The sequence below is a fragment of the Embiotoca jacksoni genome, unplaced genomic scaffold (assembly GCF_022577435.1).
Source record: "Embiotoca jacksoni isolate LCO1_2020_lvr unplaced genomic scaffold, fEmbJac1.0.p SCAF_3, whole genome shotgun sequence".
NCBI lineage: Eukaryota > Metazoa > Chordata > Actinopteri > Embiotocidae > Embiotoca > Embiotoca jacksoni.
The window spans coordinates 6,905,277-6,923,834 of record NW_027185381.1 but is presented as its reverse complement, the minus strand read 5'-3'; the positions used below and the strand labels follow the sequence as shown (position 1 = coordinate 6,923,834).

The 18,558-nt window shown below is 43.0% G+C and overlaps 2 protein-coding genes across 6 annotated transcripts; both read left to right on the top strand.

The window, feature by feature from the left end:
- Positions 1-670: 670 nt before the first annotated feature.
- On the top strand, positions 671-7,568 carry adpgk (ADP-dependent glucokinase). Of its 5 annotated transcripts, none has more exons than XM_069163021.1 (8): positions 671-859; positions 2,431-2,674; positions 3,852-4,077; positions 4,188-4,250; positions 4,565-4,685; positions 4,779-4,975; positions 5,306-5,404; positions 5,530-7,568. In XM_069163021.1, exons 2-8 carry the CDS (start codon positions 2,448-2,450, stop codon positions 6,088-6,090), a joined length of 1,494 nt encoding a protein of 497 aa, XP_069019122.1. In that variant the 5' UTR covers positions 671-859; positions 2,431-2,447; the 3' UTR covers positions 6,091-7,568. The 5 variants fall into 5 exon arrangements, with proteins under 5 accessions (XP_069019122.1, XP_069019118.1, XP_069019119.1 ...); XM_069163017.1 differs by having other exon boundaries at positions 5,527-7,568; XM_069163018.1 differs by having other exon boundaries at positions 671-923; positions 5,527-7,568.
- Positions 7,569-8,097: 529 nt separating this feature from the next.
- ppib (peptidylprolyl isomerase B (cyclophilin B)) lies at positions 8,098-12,129 on the top strand. Its single transcript, XM_069162979.1, has 5 exons — positions 8,098-8,316; positions 9,297-9,410; positions 9,631-9,724; positions 10,125-10,309; positions 11,704-12,129. Exons 1-5 carry the CDS (start codon positions 8,182-8,184, stop codon positions 11,824-11,826), a joined length of 651 nt encoding a protein of 216 aa, XP_069019080.1. The 5' UTR covers positions 8,098-8,181; the 3' UTR covers positions 11,827-12,129.
- The last annotated feature ends 6,429 nt before the right edge of the window (positions 12,130-18,558 follow it).

Here is an 18,558-nt window from a genome sequence, read left to right as displayed (position 1 = left end):
TTGCAGGAAAATCACGGGTGCAATCGACAACATTAAAATCAAGCCTGTCCCATTTAGGTGAGCCAGTTTCAGATTCCTGTGCAAGCTGGCTCATGATATGGCACTGGGCCACCGTTTGCAAAATGTGTTTAACCTCTGTTTGTCTTTCTATGACAGCTCAAAATGTGTGTAATAGTGAGCCACATGGGGACAGGATCCTGTTCTTCACAGTTTGTACCATAAATATGGCTGTGTTCAAGTCTTATTGTTAAAAACCGAATTTACGGTAAGGCGTGAAGGATCAAGAGTTCACATCAGCCTACGGCTTGAACCGGTTCGGTAATCCCGGGCAGGGCAGCAGAATGGCTGCAAATGCACCACTGCTGGCAGTTATATCAACATAAAATCACATATCAACATTATTACAATCAACAGGAGCTGTACAGAGAGTTTGTCTGGTTTAACTTGCTAATACACAACGGTATAAAGTAATTGACCCAAGACTTTTTTTTTTTTTTTTTTTTTTTTTTTTATCAGGTGTGACTACAAGGTTTGTACAAAGCACTCAACGTGCAGTACCGCGTGAAGGTGAACACTCCCAAATCGGAATCGCGCTTGTTTTCCCTGCGATTCCCATTTTACGGCCAACCCGTGAATGCGCCACGCACCCTGGAGTTAGCGCATGCGCAAGGCGGTAGAAGACGGAAGCCGCTGGCGGTGCTGATGTCTTTCCCAACCAAGGCTCCTTCAATGACGTGTACCGACGCCTGACTCCTGCTGACTCTCCCTCCGACCAGCGACCCGCTCGGTGTGTGGTTGGACCCGGAAACAGGACTCCTGTTCTCCCGGACCGACCCAACGTGAAGCCTGCACGTTATCGGTACGCGCCGCTCAAACTAACTGAAGCTTTGGCTGCTTGGCTCGTCACCGAAGCGCTTATCAAAGTGAGGAGTTTACCGCGCACCGGCCGCCCCGGTCCGCCGGTCCGCCGGTCTCCACCGTTAAACCGGACCGGCTGAAGCTATTTGCTGCTGTCAGATTAGCTGTGAAAAGTGGAGCCGGAGGTGCACTCAGCGGGCTGGTGCTAGCGGGTTAGCCGAGGAGTCAGCGTGTCCACGTTAGCAGTAACTTAAGCCGTGTATACCGTCCCGTAACGTGCAGCACGGAGCTGCAGCTTAAAGGGCCGGTGCTCTCCCGGTACCCTCCCGGTGCATATCGCTGTTCATCTCAGTATCGTTAACACGCAGACTAAAGTTTGGACCTGCACTGTCATCCTGTCGTGAGTGTCCTCATCAGCTGTCTCACTATTTAATGATGCACCATTTTATTTGATTATCTTGGGTTACTGTGGGGTTGCTTTTATTTCATGATGGCATCCTCATCCTCCTTTATTCATCTAGTAATGGAGCATGCAACAACTAGTTTCATTAATGATTGCTCTGACAATTTTTGTTTTTGTTTTGGTCTGTGAATAGCTCGATCTATAAAATGTGAGAAAATAGTCAAAAGTGCCATCACAGTTTTTATCTGTGCTCAAATCTTCAGATTGCTTGTTTTGTCTGACCAACACTTGTGGATTTAAATTGCTAAGATATTACATTTCTTATCGCATTAGGCAAGTTATTGAAATAAGTGACATTTTGGCTTCTTTTTTTTTTAAAGACACTGAAACAGTCATCAAAATAGGTGCTGGTTATTTTCTTTTAATAGATTCATTTGCCTATTTTTCTTCCTAGGTTTATGTGCATCTCCTAATTTTACACCATCACTTGAGGTCGAGTGGTATAATGTTATACTGCATGTCACTATAAGATTTTTCCATATTGCATTTGTTTGTAGTTAATATTGGACATATTGGAGTTTTTAGTATGACTTTAGCATGATTGAATTTTTGTAGGGCTGCAGCTTGCAATTATTTTTTTTATTAATAATCAATCCGTCGATTCCTTTCTTGAGTAATCGATCAGTTTTTTTAAAATGTCAGAAAATGGTGAAATGTAGCCCACCCTAAGTCACGTCACTAAAATGTCTTGTTTTGTCCTGACCGACTGTCCACAACCCACAGATATTCGGTTTATTATCATGGAGGACAAAAGGAAGCAGGAAATATTTGACATAGAAGAAACTGGAATCATAGAATAATAATAATAATTAAAAAAAAAAGAGACTCAAAACCGTTATCAAAATAGTTGGCGTTTGATTTTCTGTCGATCAACTAATAGACTAACCGTTGTAGCTCCGGCATCTTGGTCCACCAGGTTCTTAATTTGCTGGATTATCCAACAGCAGTTAACATCAAATGTTAATGTATTTGAACCCTGGTCACAGCAGGGCCCTGCGATAACATGAACGACTTCTTTAAGTGAGTGGTATTCAGCTTCTTAGACACCAGCAGCTCCGTGTGGTTGATATGAGAGCGAAGGACTGACCGACCGACTCCCTTTGTTGCAGGAGTGTGTGGGAGCATCATGTGGAGGAAGGCTTCAGCGGCGGCCCTGCTGGCGTTAGCTGTCGGCTATTTCTACTGCGGCAGCCCGGACCTACCGGAGCAGATTCTGCAGTACATCAGCCTGCCGGGCTTCCAGACATCAACCGGGAGCCTGAACAGTCAGCGCAGCATGGAGCAGGTGATCTCCGCTGCCTGGGACGTTCTGATAACTTTACCAACCCGACAGTGGAGCAAAGTGGCCGTAGGGTGAGTAACGGAAGTAAACTGTTGCACAGCTTACTTTAAGAAATGGATGCACGTCTCTGTTTGGTCCTAAAGCCGTCAGCCGAAGATGATATTTAATACTGCATCTGCAGCTCTGCTGTGCCCTGTGCGCATGTTGAGAGGCTGCAGTCAGCTCTGCTAGTGGGAAGGAATGTGTTGTCATGAGTCGGCTCCAGCTCAGATCGCCCGGCCCAAGAAAGCATCAGTGAAATATACTGTATGACGGCCTATACCACGTTTATAGCCTTTAGCCTGCTTCAGAATAGCCAACAAAGTGGATCGGTGTTCAGGTGGCGGATGATGATGATTGGCTGGAGCTCACGGACCACCCACCACAGGGATGATCACGCTGCTTCTACAAAACACAGAAGTCAAGGGAAAACCTTTTAGTCCACCTGAAGTTACAGTGAAGTGGTCGTCTGACAGCATCTTTATCCTCCATGATGCCAAATATTCCAAATTTGATTGGTCTTCGTGATTCAGAGCTGTGAAGGACCGATGGTCTCCGCCTGTATTAATAGATCAGAAGTTGCAGATTTTAAACTGATAAAATAGACGTCAACCTCTGACCCGTTATGTGTTGTCATTTTCACATCACATTTGATTAAATACATTCATGTGTATGTCCCCAAGATGAATATGAATTAGTTACAAATCTTTTAAAATGGTACAGGAAGAGAAAATAGCCAAAGAATTTTGAAATATATTTGACAGGTAACAGAACAAGGTCAAAGGTTAAGGACTTGTGCTTTTTATTTCACTTTCAGTGTGTCTCTAAACCAACTGTTGACTTATGAGCCCTGATGTGCCACACACAAAATAGAGAAATTTCTAATTTACCCCGAGCATCTTTTTCTGCTTTATATCCTTAAAAAAAAAAAAAAAAAAAAATAAAGTATATCGGCCATCATATGTGCCGATATTGTTATGCGATAGACCGATATATCAGCCGATAGAATATCCGGCTGATATATCGGTCCGACTTTACACCAAACTGGTTTGATTCGCGGCCTTTTAACAGAAGTTCACATCTTCAACATTTGCAGTTTTGCTTCATCCTCAGGCAACACGTGGACTGTACACTTATACTCAGGATCTGTTAAGAGAAAGCCAGAATACAGTGAGAATGAAGTTATTTACTCGTGCTCCTCTTTTGAAGAGTGAACGCCTGCGTCGACGTGGTCGTCTCCGGAGTGGGACTGCTGCAGGCGCTGGCTGTGGATCCTGGCGCCGGTCTGAATCACGAAGTGTTACACTCCAAAGAGGACTTGAGGGAAGCCTTCATCCATTACATGGGACACGGAGCAGCGGCCGAGCGCTTCTTCAGCGACAAGGAGGTCTTTCAGCGGATCGCTCGGGCAGCAGCCGAGTACCCCGGCGCGAAGGCAAGGCGACCTCCCTCCTCGCACCTCCTCGGAGAACAACTTCTGCTTGTTGTGTCCAGTCACTCTTCCAATGATCCTCCTGATGATCAACTTTACTTGTCTTCTTCCAGCTGTATGTGGGAGGAAACGCTGCCCTCATTGGTCAGAAGCTCGCCACCTACCCTGATCTGATGGTACACCGCCATGTTTATATTTCTGTCTTCAACTCTTGCACATTTCATGAGGATGAATTTTTATCAAATAAAAGAGTGCTTTGGCAGCCTTCAGTATTATAGTGTAAATAAGCATTCTTCTATCTATTAAAGGACATTTCTGTCACACATCCATATGCTGTTTATAGATATGTTATATAGTAAAAAAAATAAAATTAAAATAAGCCAAAAATGCAATTTGTCTACTAACTGCCAGCCTAATGCAGAGCAGCATTTGAAGACGAGTGTACCAGTATCAGGATGAAGTGCTCCTATATTTTTTTTTCCTCCCACAGGTTTTGTTATGTGGTCCAGTTGGTCCCAAACTTCATGAGATGCTGGATGAGCAGATAGTTGTTCCCCCGGAGTCTCTCCAGGAGACGGACGAGTATCACCTCATTCTGGAGTATAAAGCAGGTGAACAGAAAGAAGCAGCTGCACTTTAAAACGCCTCCTTCAGTCACGGTGAGTCATGTAGCCGTTGTGATCGGTCGTCCTCTCGCTCTGCAGGTGAACAGTGGGGTTCAACTCGGGCACCTCAAGCCAACCGCTTCATCTTCTCCCACGACGTGTCCAACGGGGAGATGAGCTCGCTGGAGACGTTCGTGGCGAGTCTGGAGGAGTTCCAGCCGGAGCTGGTCGTCCTGTCGGGGCTCCACATGATGGAGGGTCAGGGCAGAGAGCTCTGGGAGGAGCGACTGAAGGAGGTCGGTGCCTTTTAGGGAGACTTTAACGGTTTCTCCGCCTGTTCGTTGTCATCAGTAAAGCCGAGTGTCGTCGCAGTTTATCGTCACTATATCACTGCAGATATCATCTACAGCAGTGAAACGTTTCACGGGATCTTTTTTGCTTCACGTCCAATACAATGGTGCATGATATGGACTTCCAATGGTACAAGCTCAAATAAAGTTGATATGAATTATTCATCATAAAACATATTTGGTTGTTCCCTGTATGTATGCATGGTTACGTGGCAACAATTTAAATGATATGAATTATATATATATAATTTTGGAGTACTTGTTTTCCGTTGGCAGGCAGTCTCAGCCATATCTGACATTCGTAAAGATATTCCCATCCACCTGGAGCTGGCAAGCATGACCGACCGAGACTACATGAACAGCATCATGCAGGAGGTACATGTGGGGAAGAGTTGTGACAAAGTCTTTCTCAGAGAAAAGAGGAATGTGCTCAAACTTCACAGGTCCCTCAGGATTTCTGTGTATTTAATTAAAGTTGTCTTTCTGTTTCCTGTTAGCAGGTTCTGCCTATTGTCAGCTCCATTGGGCTGAACGAGCAGGAGCTGCTCTTCCTCTCTCAGGCCGGAGACGGGCCTCACGCAGACCTGGCCGCCTGGAAAGGCATCGCGGACGTGGGTCAGGTCAGCGACATCCTCCTCTGGATCCTGGAGCAGCACGGCCGCAGCGACCCCTCGTCAGAGGCAGATCTCACCCGCATTCACTTCCACACGCTGGCCTACCACGTCCTGGCCACGGTGGACGGTTACTGGGGGAACCAGGCGGCCGCCGTGATGGCTGGAGCGCGGGTGGCCAGCAGCCAGGCCTGTGGCGTCCAGTCTGTCGACGTGAGCAAAGTGGAGCTCAAAGCCCCGCTGCAGTTCTTCAGCTCTCACAGCGAGCCGCGAGAGCAGCTGTCCCTGAACGCAGCGCAGCCCGTCTCTGTGTGGCGCCGCGGAAACGTCACCTTCCACCTCACTCCAGTGCTGGTCTGCAAACGGCCGCTGCGGACAGTAGGGCTCGGGGACGCCATCTCAGCAGAGGGACTCGTATACTCGGAGTTAAAGACCCAGCAGCCCTTCTGAGGTTTCGCCTCAATCTGACGCTGTGGAAAACGTTGATGGGAGGAGCTGAGAAGATGTCTCACCTGCAGCTGGTGGTTTCTGAACCAGGTCAAACCTCCGGGTCCTGGTTCAGTCTTCTTTCCCAAAAGCTGAGTTTAAGAATGTGATGGATGGTGACAGTTTTTAAATCCTGCCTGATGACTCCTCCAGCCTGCTCCGGCATCCTCTGTTGTTCCTCCTGTTTTTTTATTTGCTCCAGCAGACACAGAAACTGAGGCGGAACTTTAGAGAACCGAGCTGTGAGGTGGTCTGACTCTATGCACGGGGCACAGCTCAAAGCCATCTTCACAAACTCCAAAGAGTTTCTGTAGGCTCAGCTAATTTACTTTGACCTGCATATCTTTAGTATGCTGTGCCTTGAGAAGAAAATACAAGAAACGTTATTATGAAATATTTTCTTCATATTTCAGAGCCAAACAAACACATAGGTCACCTTCTGACACACGTACAGTAGAACGTGGAAACTTATGTGGTAGAATCGAAGTGGTAATCTGGATGTTCTTTGTTTCTTCAACTTTTGGTGTATTCACATCAAATAGTCACTAGAACACTTGAAGAGTAATCCTAGCGTAGTAACCAAACATTTCTCAGTGTCTTATGTGTAATAACTGTTATCTAGAAAAACTTGACACTTTTCTTATTTGTACTGCGAGGATGCAAATACTAGACTATGACAGCCGAAACACTCCCGCTATAAAGATCTTTTAAGTTTGGAAACTCCAGAGCAGCATCCCTATTTTTTTTTTTTTTTTCACATAATATTATGCTACACTTGTAAAAGCCAAGTTGGAAGCAGGTCCTTCTTTATGCAGTAACGCTCAGTTTACAAACAGATGCTGGCTAAATATCATAAATGTTATAAATAAATCAAGATGTAGGTCAAATTGAAATGTCAAATGGGATGTGGGTCTTATGTTTTCAGGGTTATTGTACTGTTTGGTTGTTGTTTTTTTTAAAATTTTTATGAAATGTAATTCTGAAACACGATTGGCTGGAAATTGTAAAATCTGGCCAGTGGAACAAACTGATGCCCACTCTAGCATAGAAGTAAATCATGCTTCCTCATGGGTTGTTTGCTGTTGTTATTTGTGAACTCACTTGACACACCTGCATCGTGTCAGACGGACAGTATGAAGCCGTCAGAACAACGTGTTTGTATACCTCAGATGGCCGCTATAGGCATGCAATAAAAAGTCTTAATGCAAACATACAACAAAAATATATACGGCATCGTGTTGAGCAGAACTGATTCTTTGCACTAGTTGAAGTGGCAGGTGTGCCCGCAAAAAGGTGAATGTACCCTTAACTCCGAACCCCCTTTCTGTTTTTAGCAAGTACAATCTGTTCAATCGATGAGTTTGTGTCTTGTGTTTTTAACATTTGTAAGTGTCATTAAGTTTCATTTACATGTAGTTTGTCATTAAAATGTGTACAGTGTGTTTAGGCTTGCAGATTATTTTTGTCAATGGGAAAACGGATGATAATGAAGGCTGAAATGAGTAGTTTGTAAGCAGACAGAACATTAACCACCAAAACTTTGCTGTAACAACAAGCATTGTTAAACATTTGGTGGCTCTATAATCAATTCAAAGGTAATAAATAGATTAATGATAATGATCCTACTTTGAGTAATTTGCATTTATAGCAAATCGTTTTGAGTCTCCCTGGTTTTTAACTTAATAATAATAATAATAATTAGACTGTCTCTTGAATTATGTCATCAAAAGGCATTTAATATCTCCATTTTGTAGTGATAGCTCTGTGTTGGGTGAGATGGAGGGAACATCAGAACATACTGGGTGCCACATTCCTGAGAAAACGACTGGATCCGTCACGAATCGGTTACGCGTCTGCAGCTGATAGGCTTAACGGCTCCGGTACGTGACCCAATCAGAGCGCCGTGCGTCCCAGCGCTCGGGTACAAGCCCCGCCCCCCGCGTCCCGGAGCCCGTGCAGCGGCCGCCACCACGCTGTCCTCCCCCTCCCCTCCGGCTCGTACATAGGCAGCACGACTCACAGGCCTTCCCCGGGCTGTTCATTTGTTTCTTGTTGATGGTTAGGCTGTGCGAGAGAAGGATGAAGTTCCTTGTGGCTGTCACGGTCATTGTGGGGTCGTTGATTTTTCTCGCTTTTCCAAACGGCTCATCTGCTGACGAGAAGAAGAAAGGCCCCAAAGTATCGGCGAAGGTGGGTGTCAGCGCGCCGGCGGCCCGCTAGCGGCCCGCTCGGGGATCACACACACGAATCAAAGCTCTTCCTCGTTGCTAACCTTTAATGCTAGCCGGAGCTGCAGCTCGTAAAGCCACGTCACACGCGAGTTGGCCTTCAACCTTCGTTTAAAGACGGAACTTCAGGATCTAAAGTGACGCATGTCATCGGATCAGAGCCGAACTGAACGAGACGTTCACACATTTACTCCCACTTACATTTAATGTCGGGAGTGCTCGCGGTCGTGGTCGGTGCTTTGGCCTGGTTGTCTCCAGATGCATTGATTTTTTTTATTTTTTTTTTTAAATTGTCCTTCACCCCTTCGAGCTGCAGTAAACGTCGCAGGATGAACGTGTCGACGAAGCCCTGCTTTATCAAACTGGACACGCGTGTCTGCAGCTCGGGGAGGCTCAGATATCTGGTCTGGCCATGTTGTGTCTGAGCTGCAGGTTTGTCCACGTCCACAGTTACAAAGGAAGCTCTGAAGTGGTCAGCAGCTGATCCACGGGCATCATGTGGGGACAGACGGGCCTACTCCGTATTAAACCTACATTTACTCTTCTCTTTATGAATAAAACGTGTCTATTAAATATGTCCATTTAACTTTGTAATGTAGTGTAAATAATAGATTATTGTTACACACGTCCTCTGTTTGTAACTACACCTATCCAACACTCTGGGTTCCTTCAAGACTTCACGATTAATTTGATATTTCCCTGAGTTTATTGTCTCACTTTCTTTTGGATGCATGACTCATCAAGACCAGTTCCTTGTACGTATGAGCTGATATCCAAAAAAGCTGAACATGGAAGTGGCTGGATTACTTGACCTTTTAAAACTATGAAATGAGCACATTGGACTGCTGCATATAATTGTGAAAATACGAAACAAAAATGGCTTGATGTGTTTGTCATGAGATATTGGTGTGAATAATTCCCTGACTCTTACTTCTCCAACAGGTGTTCTTCGACATTAGAATTGGAGACGAAGATGTTGGAAGGGTTGTCATCGGGGTGTTTGGAAAAACTGTTCCCAAAACGGTTGATAACTTTGTCGCCCTGGCAACAGGAGAGGTGAGAAATATGGAGCCCTTTTGTCTGTTTGTCACAGATTGAGCGTAAGCTGTGCCCAAAAATCGACGGTCTGCAGTGATGCGTTTGGCCGAGTTCTCACTGAATTCATTTCTGTGCTCTGAAAGTGTCTCTGAAACACCGGCAGCTGACATCACTTACTATGTTTCGAGCATTTTGTTTATGTTGTTTTTCTGTTGTTGTTTTTTTTCTTGTCTGACAGAAAGGATTTGGTTACAAGGGCAGCAAATTCCACAGAGTCATCAAGCAGTTCATGATCCAGGGCGGAGACTTCACCAGAGGAGACGGCACCGGAGGTACGATGTCCGCCGACGGCACGTCTCCACCTTCACTTTGTACAGATTCGTCTCCGCACGAATGACCGTCTGTGTTACACGTTCAGTCATGTGAGGGATGGTTCGGCCTTCTATGTCAGGAAAAATGCTAAATTTAAACTGCATTGAATTAAAGATTCATTCTGTTGTCTTCTGCATTTATGACCCAACAGTTACATTCGAGCTATTTGACATCTGTGAAGGTGTCCGAGTGACACGAGGTGCTGGCCAGTGTTCACGAATGAGGAAATGTCATCAGATAAAGCGAAGCTACGTGTTTGGTGGCACTTAGGTCATGCAAACAAGGTGCAACGGTCCCTACATGAACTAAGATATAAATGCTACAAATATATATATTTATTCTTCCCTTCTCCACTTGAAGGCAAGAGCATCTACGGAGACCGTTTCCCCGATGAGAACTTCAAGCTGAAGCACTACGGCCCCGGCTGGCTCAGCATGGCTAACGCCGGCAAGGACACCAACGGCTCCCAGTTCTTCATCACCACAGTTCAGACGCCGTGGCTGGACGGCAAGCACGTCGTCTTTGGGAAAGTTCTGGAGGGCATGGTGAGCGTCAGACAGCGGTCCCGTACCAGATCATATTTGTTTTATATTTATAAAGCCCAGTATCACAGATATGCCCCGACAGGCTTTTTACAATCTGAAGTATGCATCAAACCGTTATCCAGAAGCTCATCTTAGCCTCGCCAGATTCCTGCCGTCTTCCTCCTCAGGTTCGCTATAAATAGAGATCACAGGCAGCTTTCATTAACATTTTGTCAGAGACACTTTCCTAAAGGCACATGACAACCAACTTTCAGTTAGTCAGCAGACCGACTCCCTCGGAATAGAAATTGTCTCCTAAATTGTAAATGCAGCCGTTCTGTCCTGCAGATCTCCGAGATGTCACGTTAATACGGATTCAGTTCCACCAGTGAGAAACCACAACGTGTTCGAGCAGTCGAGCACCGTCATGTATGATTATTATATAGCATCATATTTGATAACGACAAAATTGAGACTGAACCGCAGCAGTTGACACAGCAGTGCAGTTGAAGTGATCATGTGATGTGATATGAGAGTATCATGATAGATTTTGGATGTCGTAATATCATAATATGGCATTAGTGATGTCTGTTCCTGATATTAGGCCGCATCACAGAAAAGTGAAGTCAGACTGTTGCAGCTGTTCTATTATTTAGCTTTATCGACTTAGTCATCATACTCACATTACTGATGAGTATTTAGAAAAAACCCTCTGTCAATATTTAGTGAACGCACCAATCGTCATCCCTACAGTAGTGTTGAAATATTTACATCGGGGAATTTGGGCCGAGATATGGTGATATTTGATTTTGTATTAATGTTGGAAACTCACCAGTTTGACAAGTGGTGGAAAGTAACTAAGTACATTTACTCAAGTACTATTGTACTCGTTCCACTACATTTTAGGGAGAAATATTACTTTTTACTCCATTACAATCATTTGACAGCAGAAGTCACTTAAGTGGACTTTGCAGCTTAAAATTGTACAAATGATTAAAAAGAGTGATTGGTCTCTGAAATTACAAGTTTTTACAGAATAAATAACAAATAAATAAGTTTAAATGTTCCCCTCTCAGACCAAATCCAAAATTTCTAATTAAAATGATGCCCGTACATTTATAGCATCATAATTGAACATTGATTGTGGGGTCAGTCTGTAGTTTTGGTTTACCTGCTAGCAGCTAATCAAAGTGATACTATCATAATTGTTTTGTACGAATGGCTTTTTGTTTGCCAGAGAAGTACATATATATATATATATATATTTTTTTTTTTTTATATACTGGTAGATAAACCTGCTATTTTTAAAATTGCTAGTTTATTAAATTTTTTTGAATGCAGTTTTGTCATCGCTGACTCATTCTAACAGCCTCCATTTTTATTTTTTTATTTATTTATTTTTTTTTATCTCCCAGGATGTTGTTTTGAAGATCGAGAACACGAAGACAGACGGCCGCGACAAACCTCTTAAAGACGTCACCATCCACGACTGTGGCAAAATCGAGGTGGAGAAGCCATTCGCCATTGCCAAGGAGTAGAGAGCAAGAAAGAGCTGCAGGGGACGGGGGAGGGGAGGGGAGGGATGTCGGGGAGAAATCGTGCAGGCCACCTTGTTTTAATCACTAACAGCCCCGCAGTCCCGGAGAAGAGGGCGTCGGGTCATTCTTTGCCGGTGGCTGCCGTCTTTATGCACCAGGCGAGCATTAATGTTGTGCAATCATGACGACACTCTGGGTCCATTTACCAACGAGCATTCCAAGGTGTACTTTACTGGTCATTGTTGGGTTTTTTGTAAAAAAAAAAAAAAGGAATCTAAAATAAAGGTTTCTTGTTTTGTTAAACTGCCGTGTACATTTTATTACTGCTTTACTGGAGAGAAAGAGAGGACCGATCACTTTCATTTCATGTATTTTGACAGAAAATGTTAAAAGTGAATTTCAATCCCTCCGTCCGTCATAGTTGCACTTTTTAGGACGGTTCTTTTGGTGATAAAACATCATTGCCTATTAGGAGCGATTGCACCCAAATAATATGTCGCAGCTCTCAAGATACAGAGCAACCTGCGCAAGCTGTGAAGATGAAGCGGATGTATCCTGTTAAAGGAAACCTTTTATTTTGAGTTCTGTATTTTAGAAACCTGGAACTGCAGACATATCTGGATTTCATGCACTTTTCATCTCCGGTCAACTTACTCACATCTAGTCACAGCCGGGTTGTATAATGGGTCAGTTCACTCAGTTTACAAAGAAAAAAAAGCAACCATATTTCACTATCTGCTATAACATAAAAACACCTAAAGTGTTACCAGCTACCAAAACCATGCTTGGGATCCACTGGGGTGGGGTCAAAGTTCACTGACCAGGAGACCAGGACCTCAAGGCTTGTCTGGAGAAAGATCAAGTATCCGGCAAGTAACATCCAACAACATCTTACAAACAGGGGCATCGACGGGGGTCATAATCCTCCGACCCTGTCAGCAGGACATCACAAGGAGTAAGAAACACGCATGCTTTTTTTGCAGTTTGGGTGAATTGATCCTTCAATCTTGCAAATTCAAAATAGACACATCATTCACCACGTGATTGAAATAAGTTCAAACACAGACTTTGCTATGTAACCATGTGACCAGCAGAGGGCTCCCTCACTCCAGACACGAGCTTCCACTACAACAAGAGTCAGTCCATGTTTCTGCTTTCACATGTGATTTTAGTGCAGTAAAACAACCAACTGTGCATTTCTGTGGTTCTCTGTCTATTCATGATTGTGGAGGAGATAAAAAAAAAAAACAACAACCTAAAACAAAGGCCCCTCTGGCTTCGCAGTTGTTTGTTCCACTTCAATCACACGTTATCTGGAAGAGGGGGGAGGAGGAGGAGGAGCGTGACTTGTTTGAGCTGACAGAATGAGTGGGATTGGTTTTCATCCCTCTGCTACCGCTCGGTGGGCCGACTGTGCTGCACCAGGACAGAAGAGAAAGTGGACGTTTGACGTACCTTCCTGTGATTGTCTAATTCTTCCTGATCCTCAGTTTCAAGCAAGTTAAAACAAAGACTTTGCAGACAGGTTCACATCCGGCTCATTGTCATGTCTGTACAGGGTGTTCTTCTTCTGTGGGTGTTGTTGTTTGAGTGATGCCTTGGGTGGATTACAGTGACTGTTCCATCTGTTCCGCTGTCAGATGTCCCGTAATAACAAGCAGGTTTCAGATCAGATTGGTCTGTTTTTTTCACCTTGAATCAGCATAAAGATTTGCAAGACACTGACAGAATGAGCTGCATATGTATTATTAGTATACATATATCTGTGGATTTACAATATATGTAGCCACATGGGAATAAATTACAAGTATTATATCGCTGTAAAATAATAGTAAGAGCTCTAACACCGTAATATGAATCACTTACTACCAGCGGTGAAAAGTAACTAAGTATATTTTCTGTACTGTACTTATGTACAATTTCGAGGTACTTGGACGTATTTTCATTTGATGCTACTTCATACATTAACTTCCACTCCACTTCAAAGGGAAATATTGTGACAAGCTTTTAAACTACCAAACATTGTTAAAAATGAAACTAATGATTTCCACCCTGTTTGTCGTACAAAAAGTGTGTTGTCAGAGTAACATTTCAGATGTCCATGAGTTGTTAACAGCTCCACCAAATAGTGATTCTTTTTTCCTATGAACTCGCTCCTGGTTTCATTTTACTAAATGTTCAAATGATCCAACATGTCACTAAAAGTCAAAGTTTAGAGGAAAAAGCTCAAAAAGTGGAAACAGATTTGTGGCTCGGCACGTTGTTTTTTCTTCTTTCCTCTCCAGTAATCATCTGATGATCCCTCATGTTTATCTGCTGCCTCTGACAGGTGTAAAAGAGTGTTTGTCCCCTTCCTGATTTCTTATTTTTTTGCGTGTCTGTCACACTTAAATGTTTCAGATCATCAAACAAATTTAAATATTAGTCAAAGATAACACAAGTAAACACAAAATGCAGTTTTTAAATGAAGGTTTTTATTATTAAGGGAGAAAAAAGATCCAAACCCACATGGCCCTGTGTGAATAAGTGTTTGCCCCCTATACCTAATAACTGGTTGGGCCACCCTTAGCAGCAACAACTCCAATCAAGCGTTTGCGATAACTTGAAACAAGTCTTTTACAGCTGTGGAGGAATTTTGGCCGACTCATCTTTGCAGAGTTGTTGTAATTCAGCCACATTGGAGGGTTTTCCAGCACCAACCTCCTTTTTAAGGTCATGCCACAGCACCTCAATAGGATTCAGGTCAGGACTTTGACTAGGCCACTCCAAAGTCTTCATTTTGTTTTTCTTCAGCCATTCAGAGGTGGACTTGCTGGTGTGTTTTGGATCATTGTCCTGCTGCAGAACCCAAGTTGGCTTCAGCTTGAGGTCACGAACAGACGGCCAGACATTCTCCTTCAGGATGTTTTGGTAGACAGTAGAATTCATGGTTCCATTTATCACAGCAAGTCTTCCAGGTCCTGAAGCAGCAAAACAGCCCCAGACCATCACACTATCACCACCACCATATTTTACTGTTGGTATGATGTTCTTGTTCTGAAATGCGGTGTTACTTTTACGCCAGATGTAACGGGACACACATCTTCCAAAAAGTTCAACTTTTGTCTCGTCAGTCCACAGAGTATTTTCCCAAAAGTCTTGGGGATCAACAAGATGTTTTCTGGCAAAAATGAGACGAGCCTTCATGTTCTTTTTGTTCAGCGGTGGTTTTCATCTTGGAACTCTGCCATGCAGCCATTTCTGCCCAGTCTCTTTCTTATGGTGGAGTCATGAACACTGACCTTAACTGAGGCAAGTGAGGCCTGCAGTTCTTTGGATGTTGTTGTGGGGTCTTTTGTGACCTCTCGGATGAGTCATCGCTGCGCTCTTGAAGTAATTTTGGTCGGCCGGCCACTCCTGGGAAGGTTCACCACTGTTCCATGTTTTCGCCATTTGTGGATAATGGCTCTCACTGTGGTTCTCTGGAGTCCCAAAGCTTTAGAACCTTTTCCAGACTGATAGATCTCAGTTACTTTCTTTCTTATTTGTGCCTGAATTTCTTTGGATCTCAGCATGATGTCTATCTTTTGAGGATCTTTTGGTCTATTTCACTTTGTCAGGCAGGTCCTATTTAAGTGATTTATTGATTGAGAACAGGTGTGGCAGTAATCAGGCCTGGGTGTGGCTAGAGAAATTAAACTCAGGTGTGATAAACCACAGTTAAGTTATGTTTTAACAGGAGGGGACAAACACTTTTTCACACAGGGCCATGTGGGTTTGGCTTGTTTTTCTCCCTTAATAATAAAAACCTTCATTTAAAAACTGCATTTTGTGTTTACTTGTGTTATCTTTGACTAATATTTAAATTTGTTTGATGATCTGAAACATTTAAGTGTGACAGACATACAAAAAAATTGGAAATCAGGAAGGGGGCAAACACTTTTTTCACACCACTGTAGATGCCATGGGAACAGAGCTGGGTGAGGGAAAGGTGAGAATTTTACACTCATATGTTTGTCTAAAGACAGTTTTCTGTATTTCCATTCTTTGGTGGAAATGTAAAGCGTCAAAACGTCATCTGCTTAAAATCTTCAAGGCGGATGTTTGCCTTTTGACATGAGCCCAAAAGGCAGGAGTTTTTCTTCTCTGTAAATTCCTAATCAGCAGCTGTGCACTTGAGTCCACCTGAAACTTAACTGAAGTCTGCTGTCAGTACTAAGACTTGACCTGATCCTTCACTACTAATTTGCGAAAGTAAAAAGAAACTCAAAAAATCCACAGGAGTCAATAGTCAGTAGTCTTTGGACGTCACCTCCTGCCGGATTACGGAGAAGACGTCACTGAACCGTGTGACGCCACAGACACCCTTCTCGTTTAGTTCGCAATACTGCAAAAGCTTTCATGGTGAGCCGCAGGTTTAATCACCGTCATCTCATTCGGTGGCAAAATGAATTAACAGAGTTTTTGTTCCATGAAAATCTTCAAGACTATTACTTTAAGTTTACCAGGTACCAGTGACTGTGGTTTGTGACATGGTGTCATTGTATTTCTGGAATGACCCATGTTTTGTCTATATTGAACTTTACTGAAATCTACTGGATTTTAAGATACATAGCATTTAGTTGGCCAAATGCCCATCACACTGTTCTTGAAAGTGAAAAATAATTTGTGGATACACAACATTATTCGGATTCGCTTCTAAATGTCATGGGCCATGACCATGGGCCAATGCCCCAAGGTTTATAAAAATCGGTCTGCTAATTTTTTGTAATCCTGCTGACAAACAGACAAACCAAACAAAAACATAATCTCTTTGTTAACACATTAAGTCTAGTTTATCAAATCTGTACAAAAAACAGAGGGTATCATTTATTTATATGTTATTCATTCAAGTATTCATTTATTATTTATCAGCAAAGGCAGTTGTGTTTCTGTTCAGGTACAGCCACGTTCAATCAAAACTCAGCCATCTGAGACAAAAACAAATTCCATAAACATGCATCATCATTTCACTCAGACATTAAATATGATTTGTTTGTTGAACGGTTTCGATGTTCCTGTAATACTGCAGCTACACACCCTGACAGAAAACACTCCCCACTACCGGGAAAGTCCATCTTCGATGTGGTTTGGTGTGAGCTTGTATAATTACAGGGAAGTGGGGAAAGGCTCGGATTGGAGTATCATTTAGAAAGATTATCTCACTATAATGTGAAATTATAAAGTCCACTTTTACTGTGATGAGCTCTGATTTAAGATTGCAAGGACATTAAAGTAGTTAAAAATAGAGCCTTATCTGCCCTTGAAAGCACAATATCCAATGTTCTGTCTTTGTGATGAGTGTTCTTCTTTTATTAAAAGGCTGTTAACAACCCTGCCAAGAAAAAATATTTTTGAAGAGGTACAGAAAGGAGATCCGTGCCCTGCAGTCCTTGTTTTGCCCAGATTCACTCAGGCATCGAATGACTCACCAGAAGCAAAATATGGAAAGAATTCCGTGGAGTCGGCACAAACGCGGTCTTGGTTAAACCCTCTGTTGTTCGGTTTGGCCTTGTTTGTGGCGTTTGGGGATTGTCCAGTCAAACTGTGTTATTCTTCACTTACTGGCCTTGCTGGAAAAGCCATGACGGGCCGGACATATCTGGCATAGCTTCCTGCAAGAGGCTTTGTTAAAGAGATTAATGGAACACTGGAGAGAATCACAACAAGAAGCATGGAGGCATTCTGTCACGCCGGAGGACCAAATGTCCACATCCTGCCCGACGGCCATTGACCGATGTTTGCCTCCTCACTATCACAGTTTGAAAGCAGCAAATATAGAACCAGTGTATTTGCTCCACTTTGATAGGAGGCATCCCAACACAACATCATTTACTTACTCAGTTGGAACATGGTTTTACCAATGCTCTGAAAAAGCTTGTCTTTGCACCTGATAGAACAGTCCTGTTACTAAAATACGTGGTTTCAGGATTCAGACTCTTCCTTCCATCTTGTTTTCCCTGTTAGATTAAAGCTGCTCTAATCAATAATTTTGTTTTAACAATGGGCCAAATGGTTATGTGAAATGTAAAAAGCAAAACTCGTAGCTGAACTGAGAATTAAAAAAAAACTCTGTTCCCTGAAGCTCCTCTCAGCTCGCATTGCTTTGAGCTATCTGGTAAACATTAGCAGCTAAAGAGATATTTCTCTCAGGAGAGGGTAACGACTGCAAACATCACTAAAAGAGAAGCGAGTAAATATTGTGTTTAACATGTGAATATTAGAGTTGACTTGTGGCCAGAAAGACAACTTCAAACGACTGCTAATGTAATGGCAGTAGAACAGAGGCCAATGAATATCTTTTATCACCAGGTGACCAGAAACACAACTTTACACACAAAAAAAACATTTCTGAATATGTAAATAGCCAAACAACTTTATAATGCCATATATGTCATACGTGTGTGTGATTTTCAGCTAGCTCTTAAGTATCAACAGTGAATGAAAAATAATATTGCTGCTTTAAAGTACATTAAATGTATCTTTTCCTTTTGAATCCATTCAAAAAACCTGTAAAGATAATTCACGTTTTATAATATTTACAAAAAAAAAAATTGCCTAAAATCGTTGTATTCCCAGTAAGCGCATTAATGTAGCAACAACATCTATTCAAGATCACATCTGTAGTTGGTCGCGTTAAATGTTGAGATGTCGTGTGTTGATCATCTGAATATTTTAACAATCCCCGTGTGGATTATGTTCTGTCATCATGTT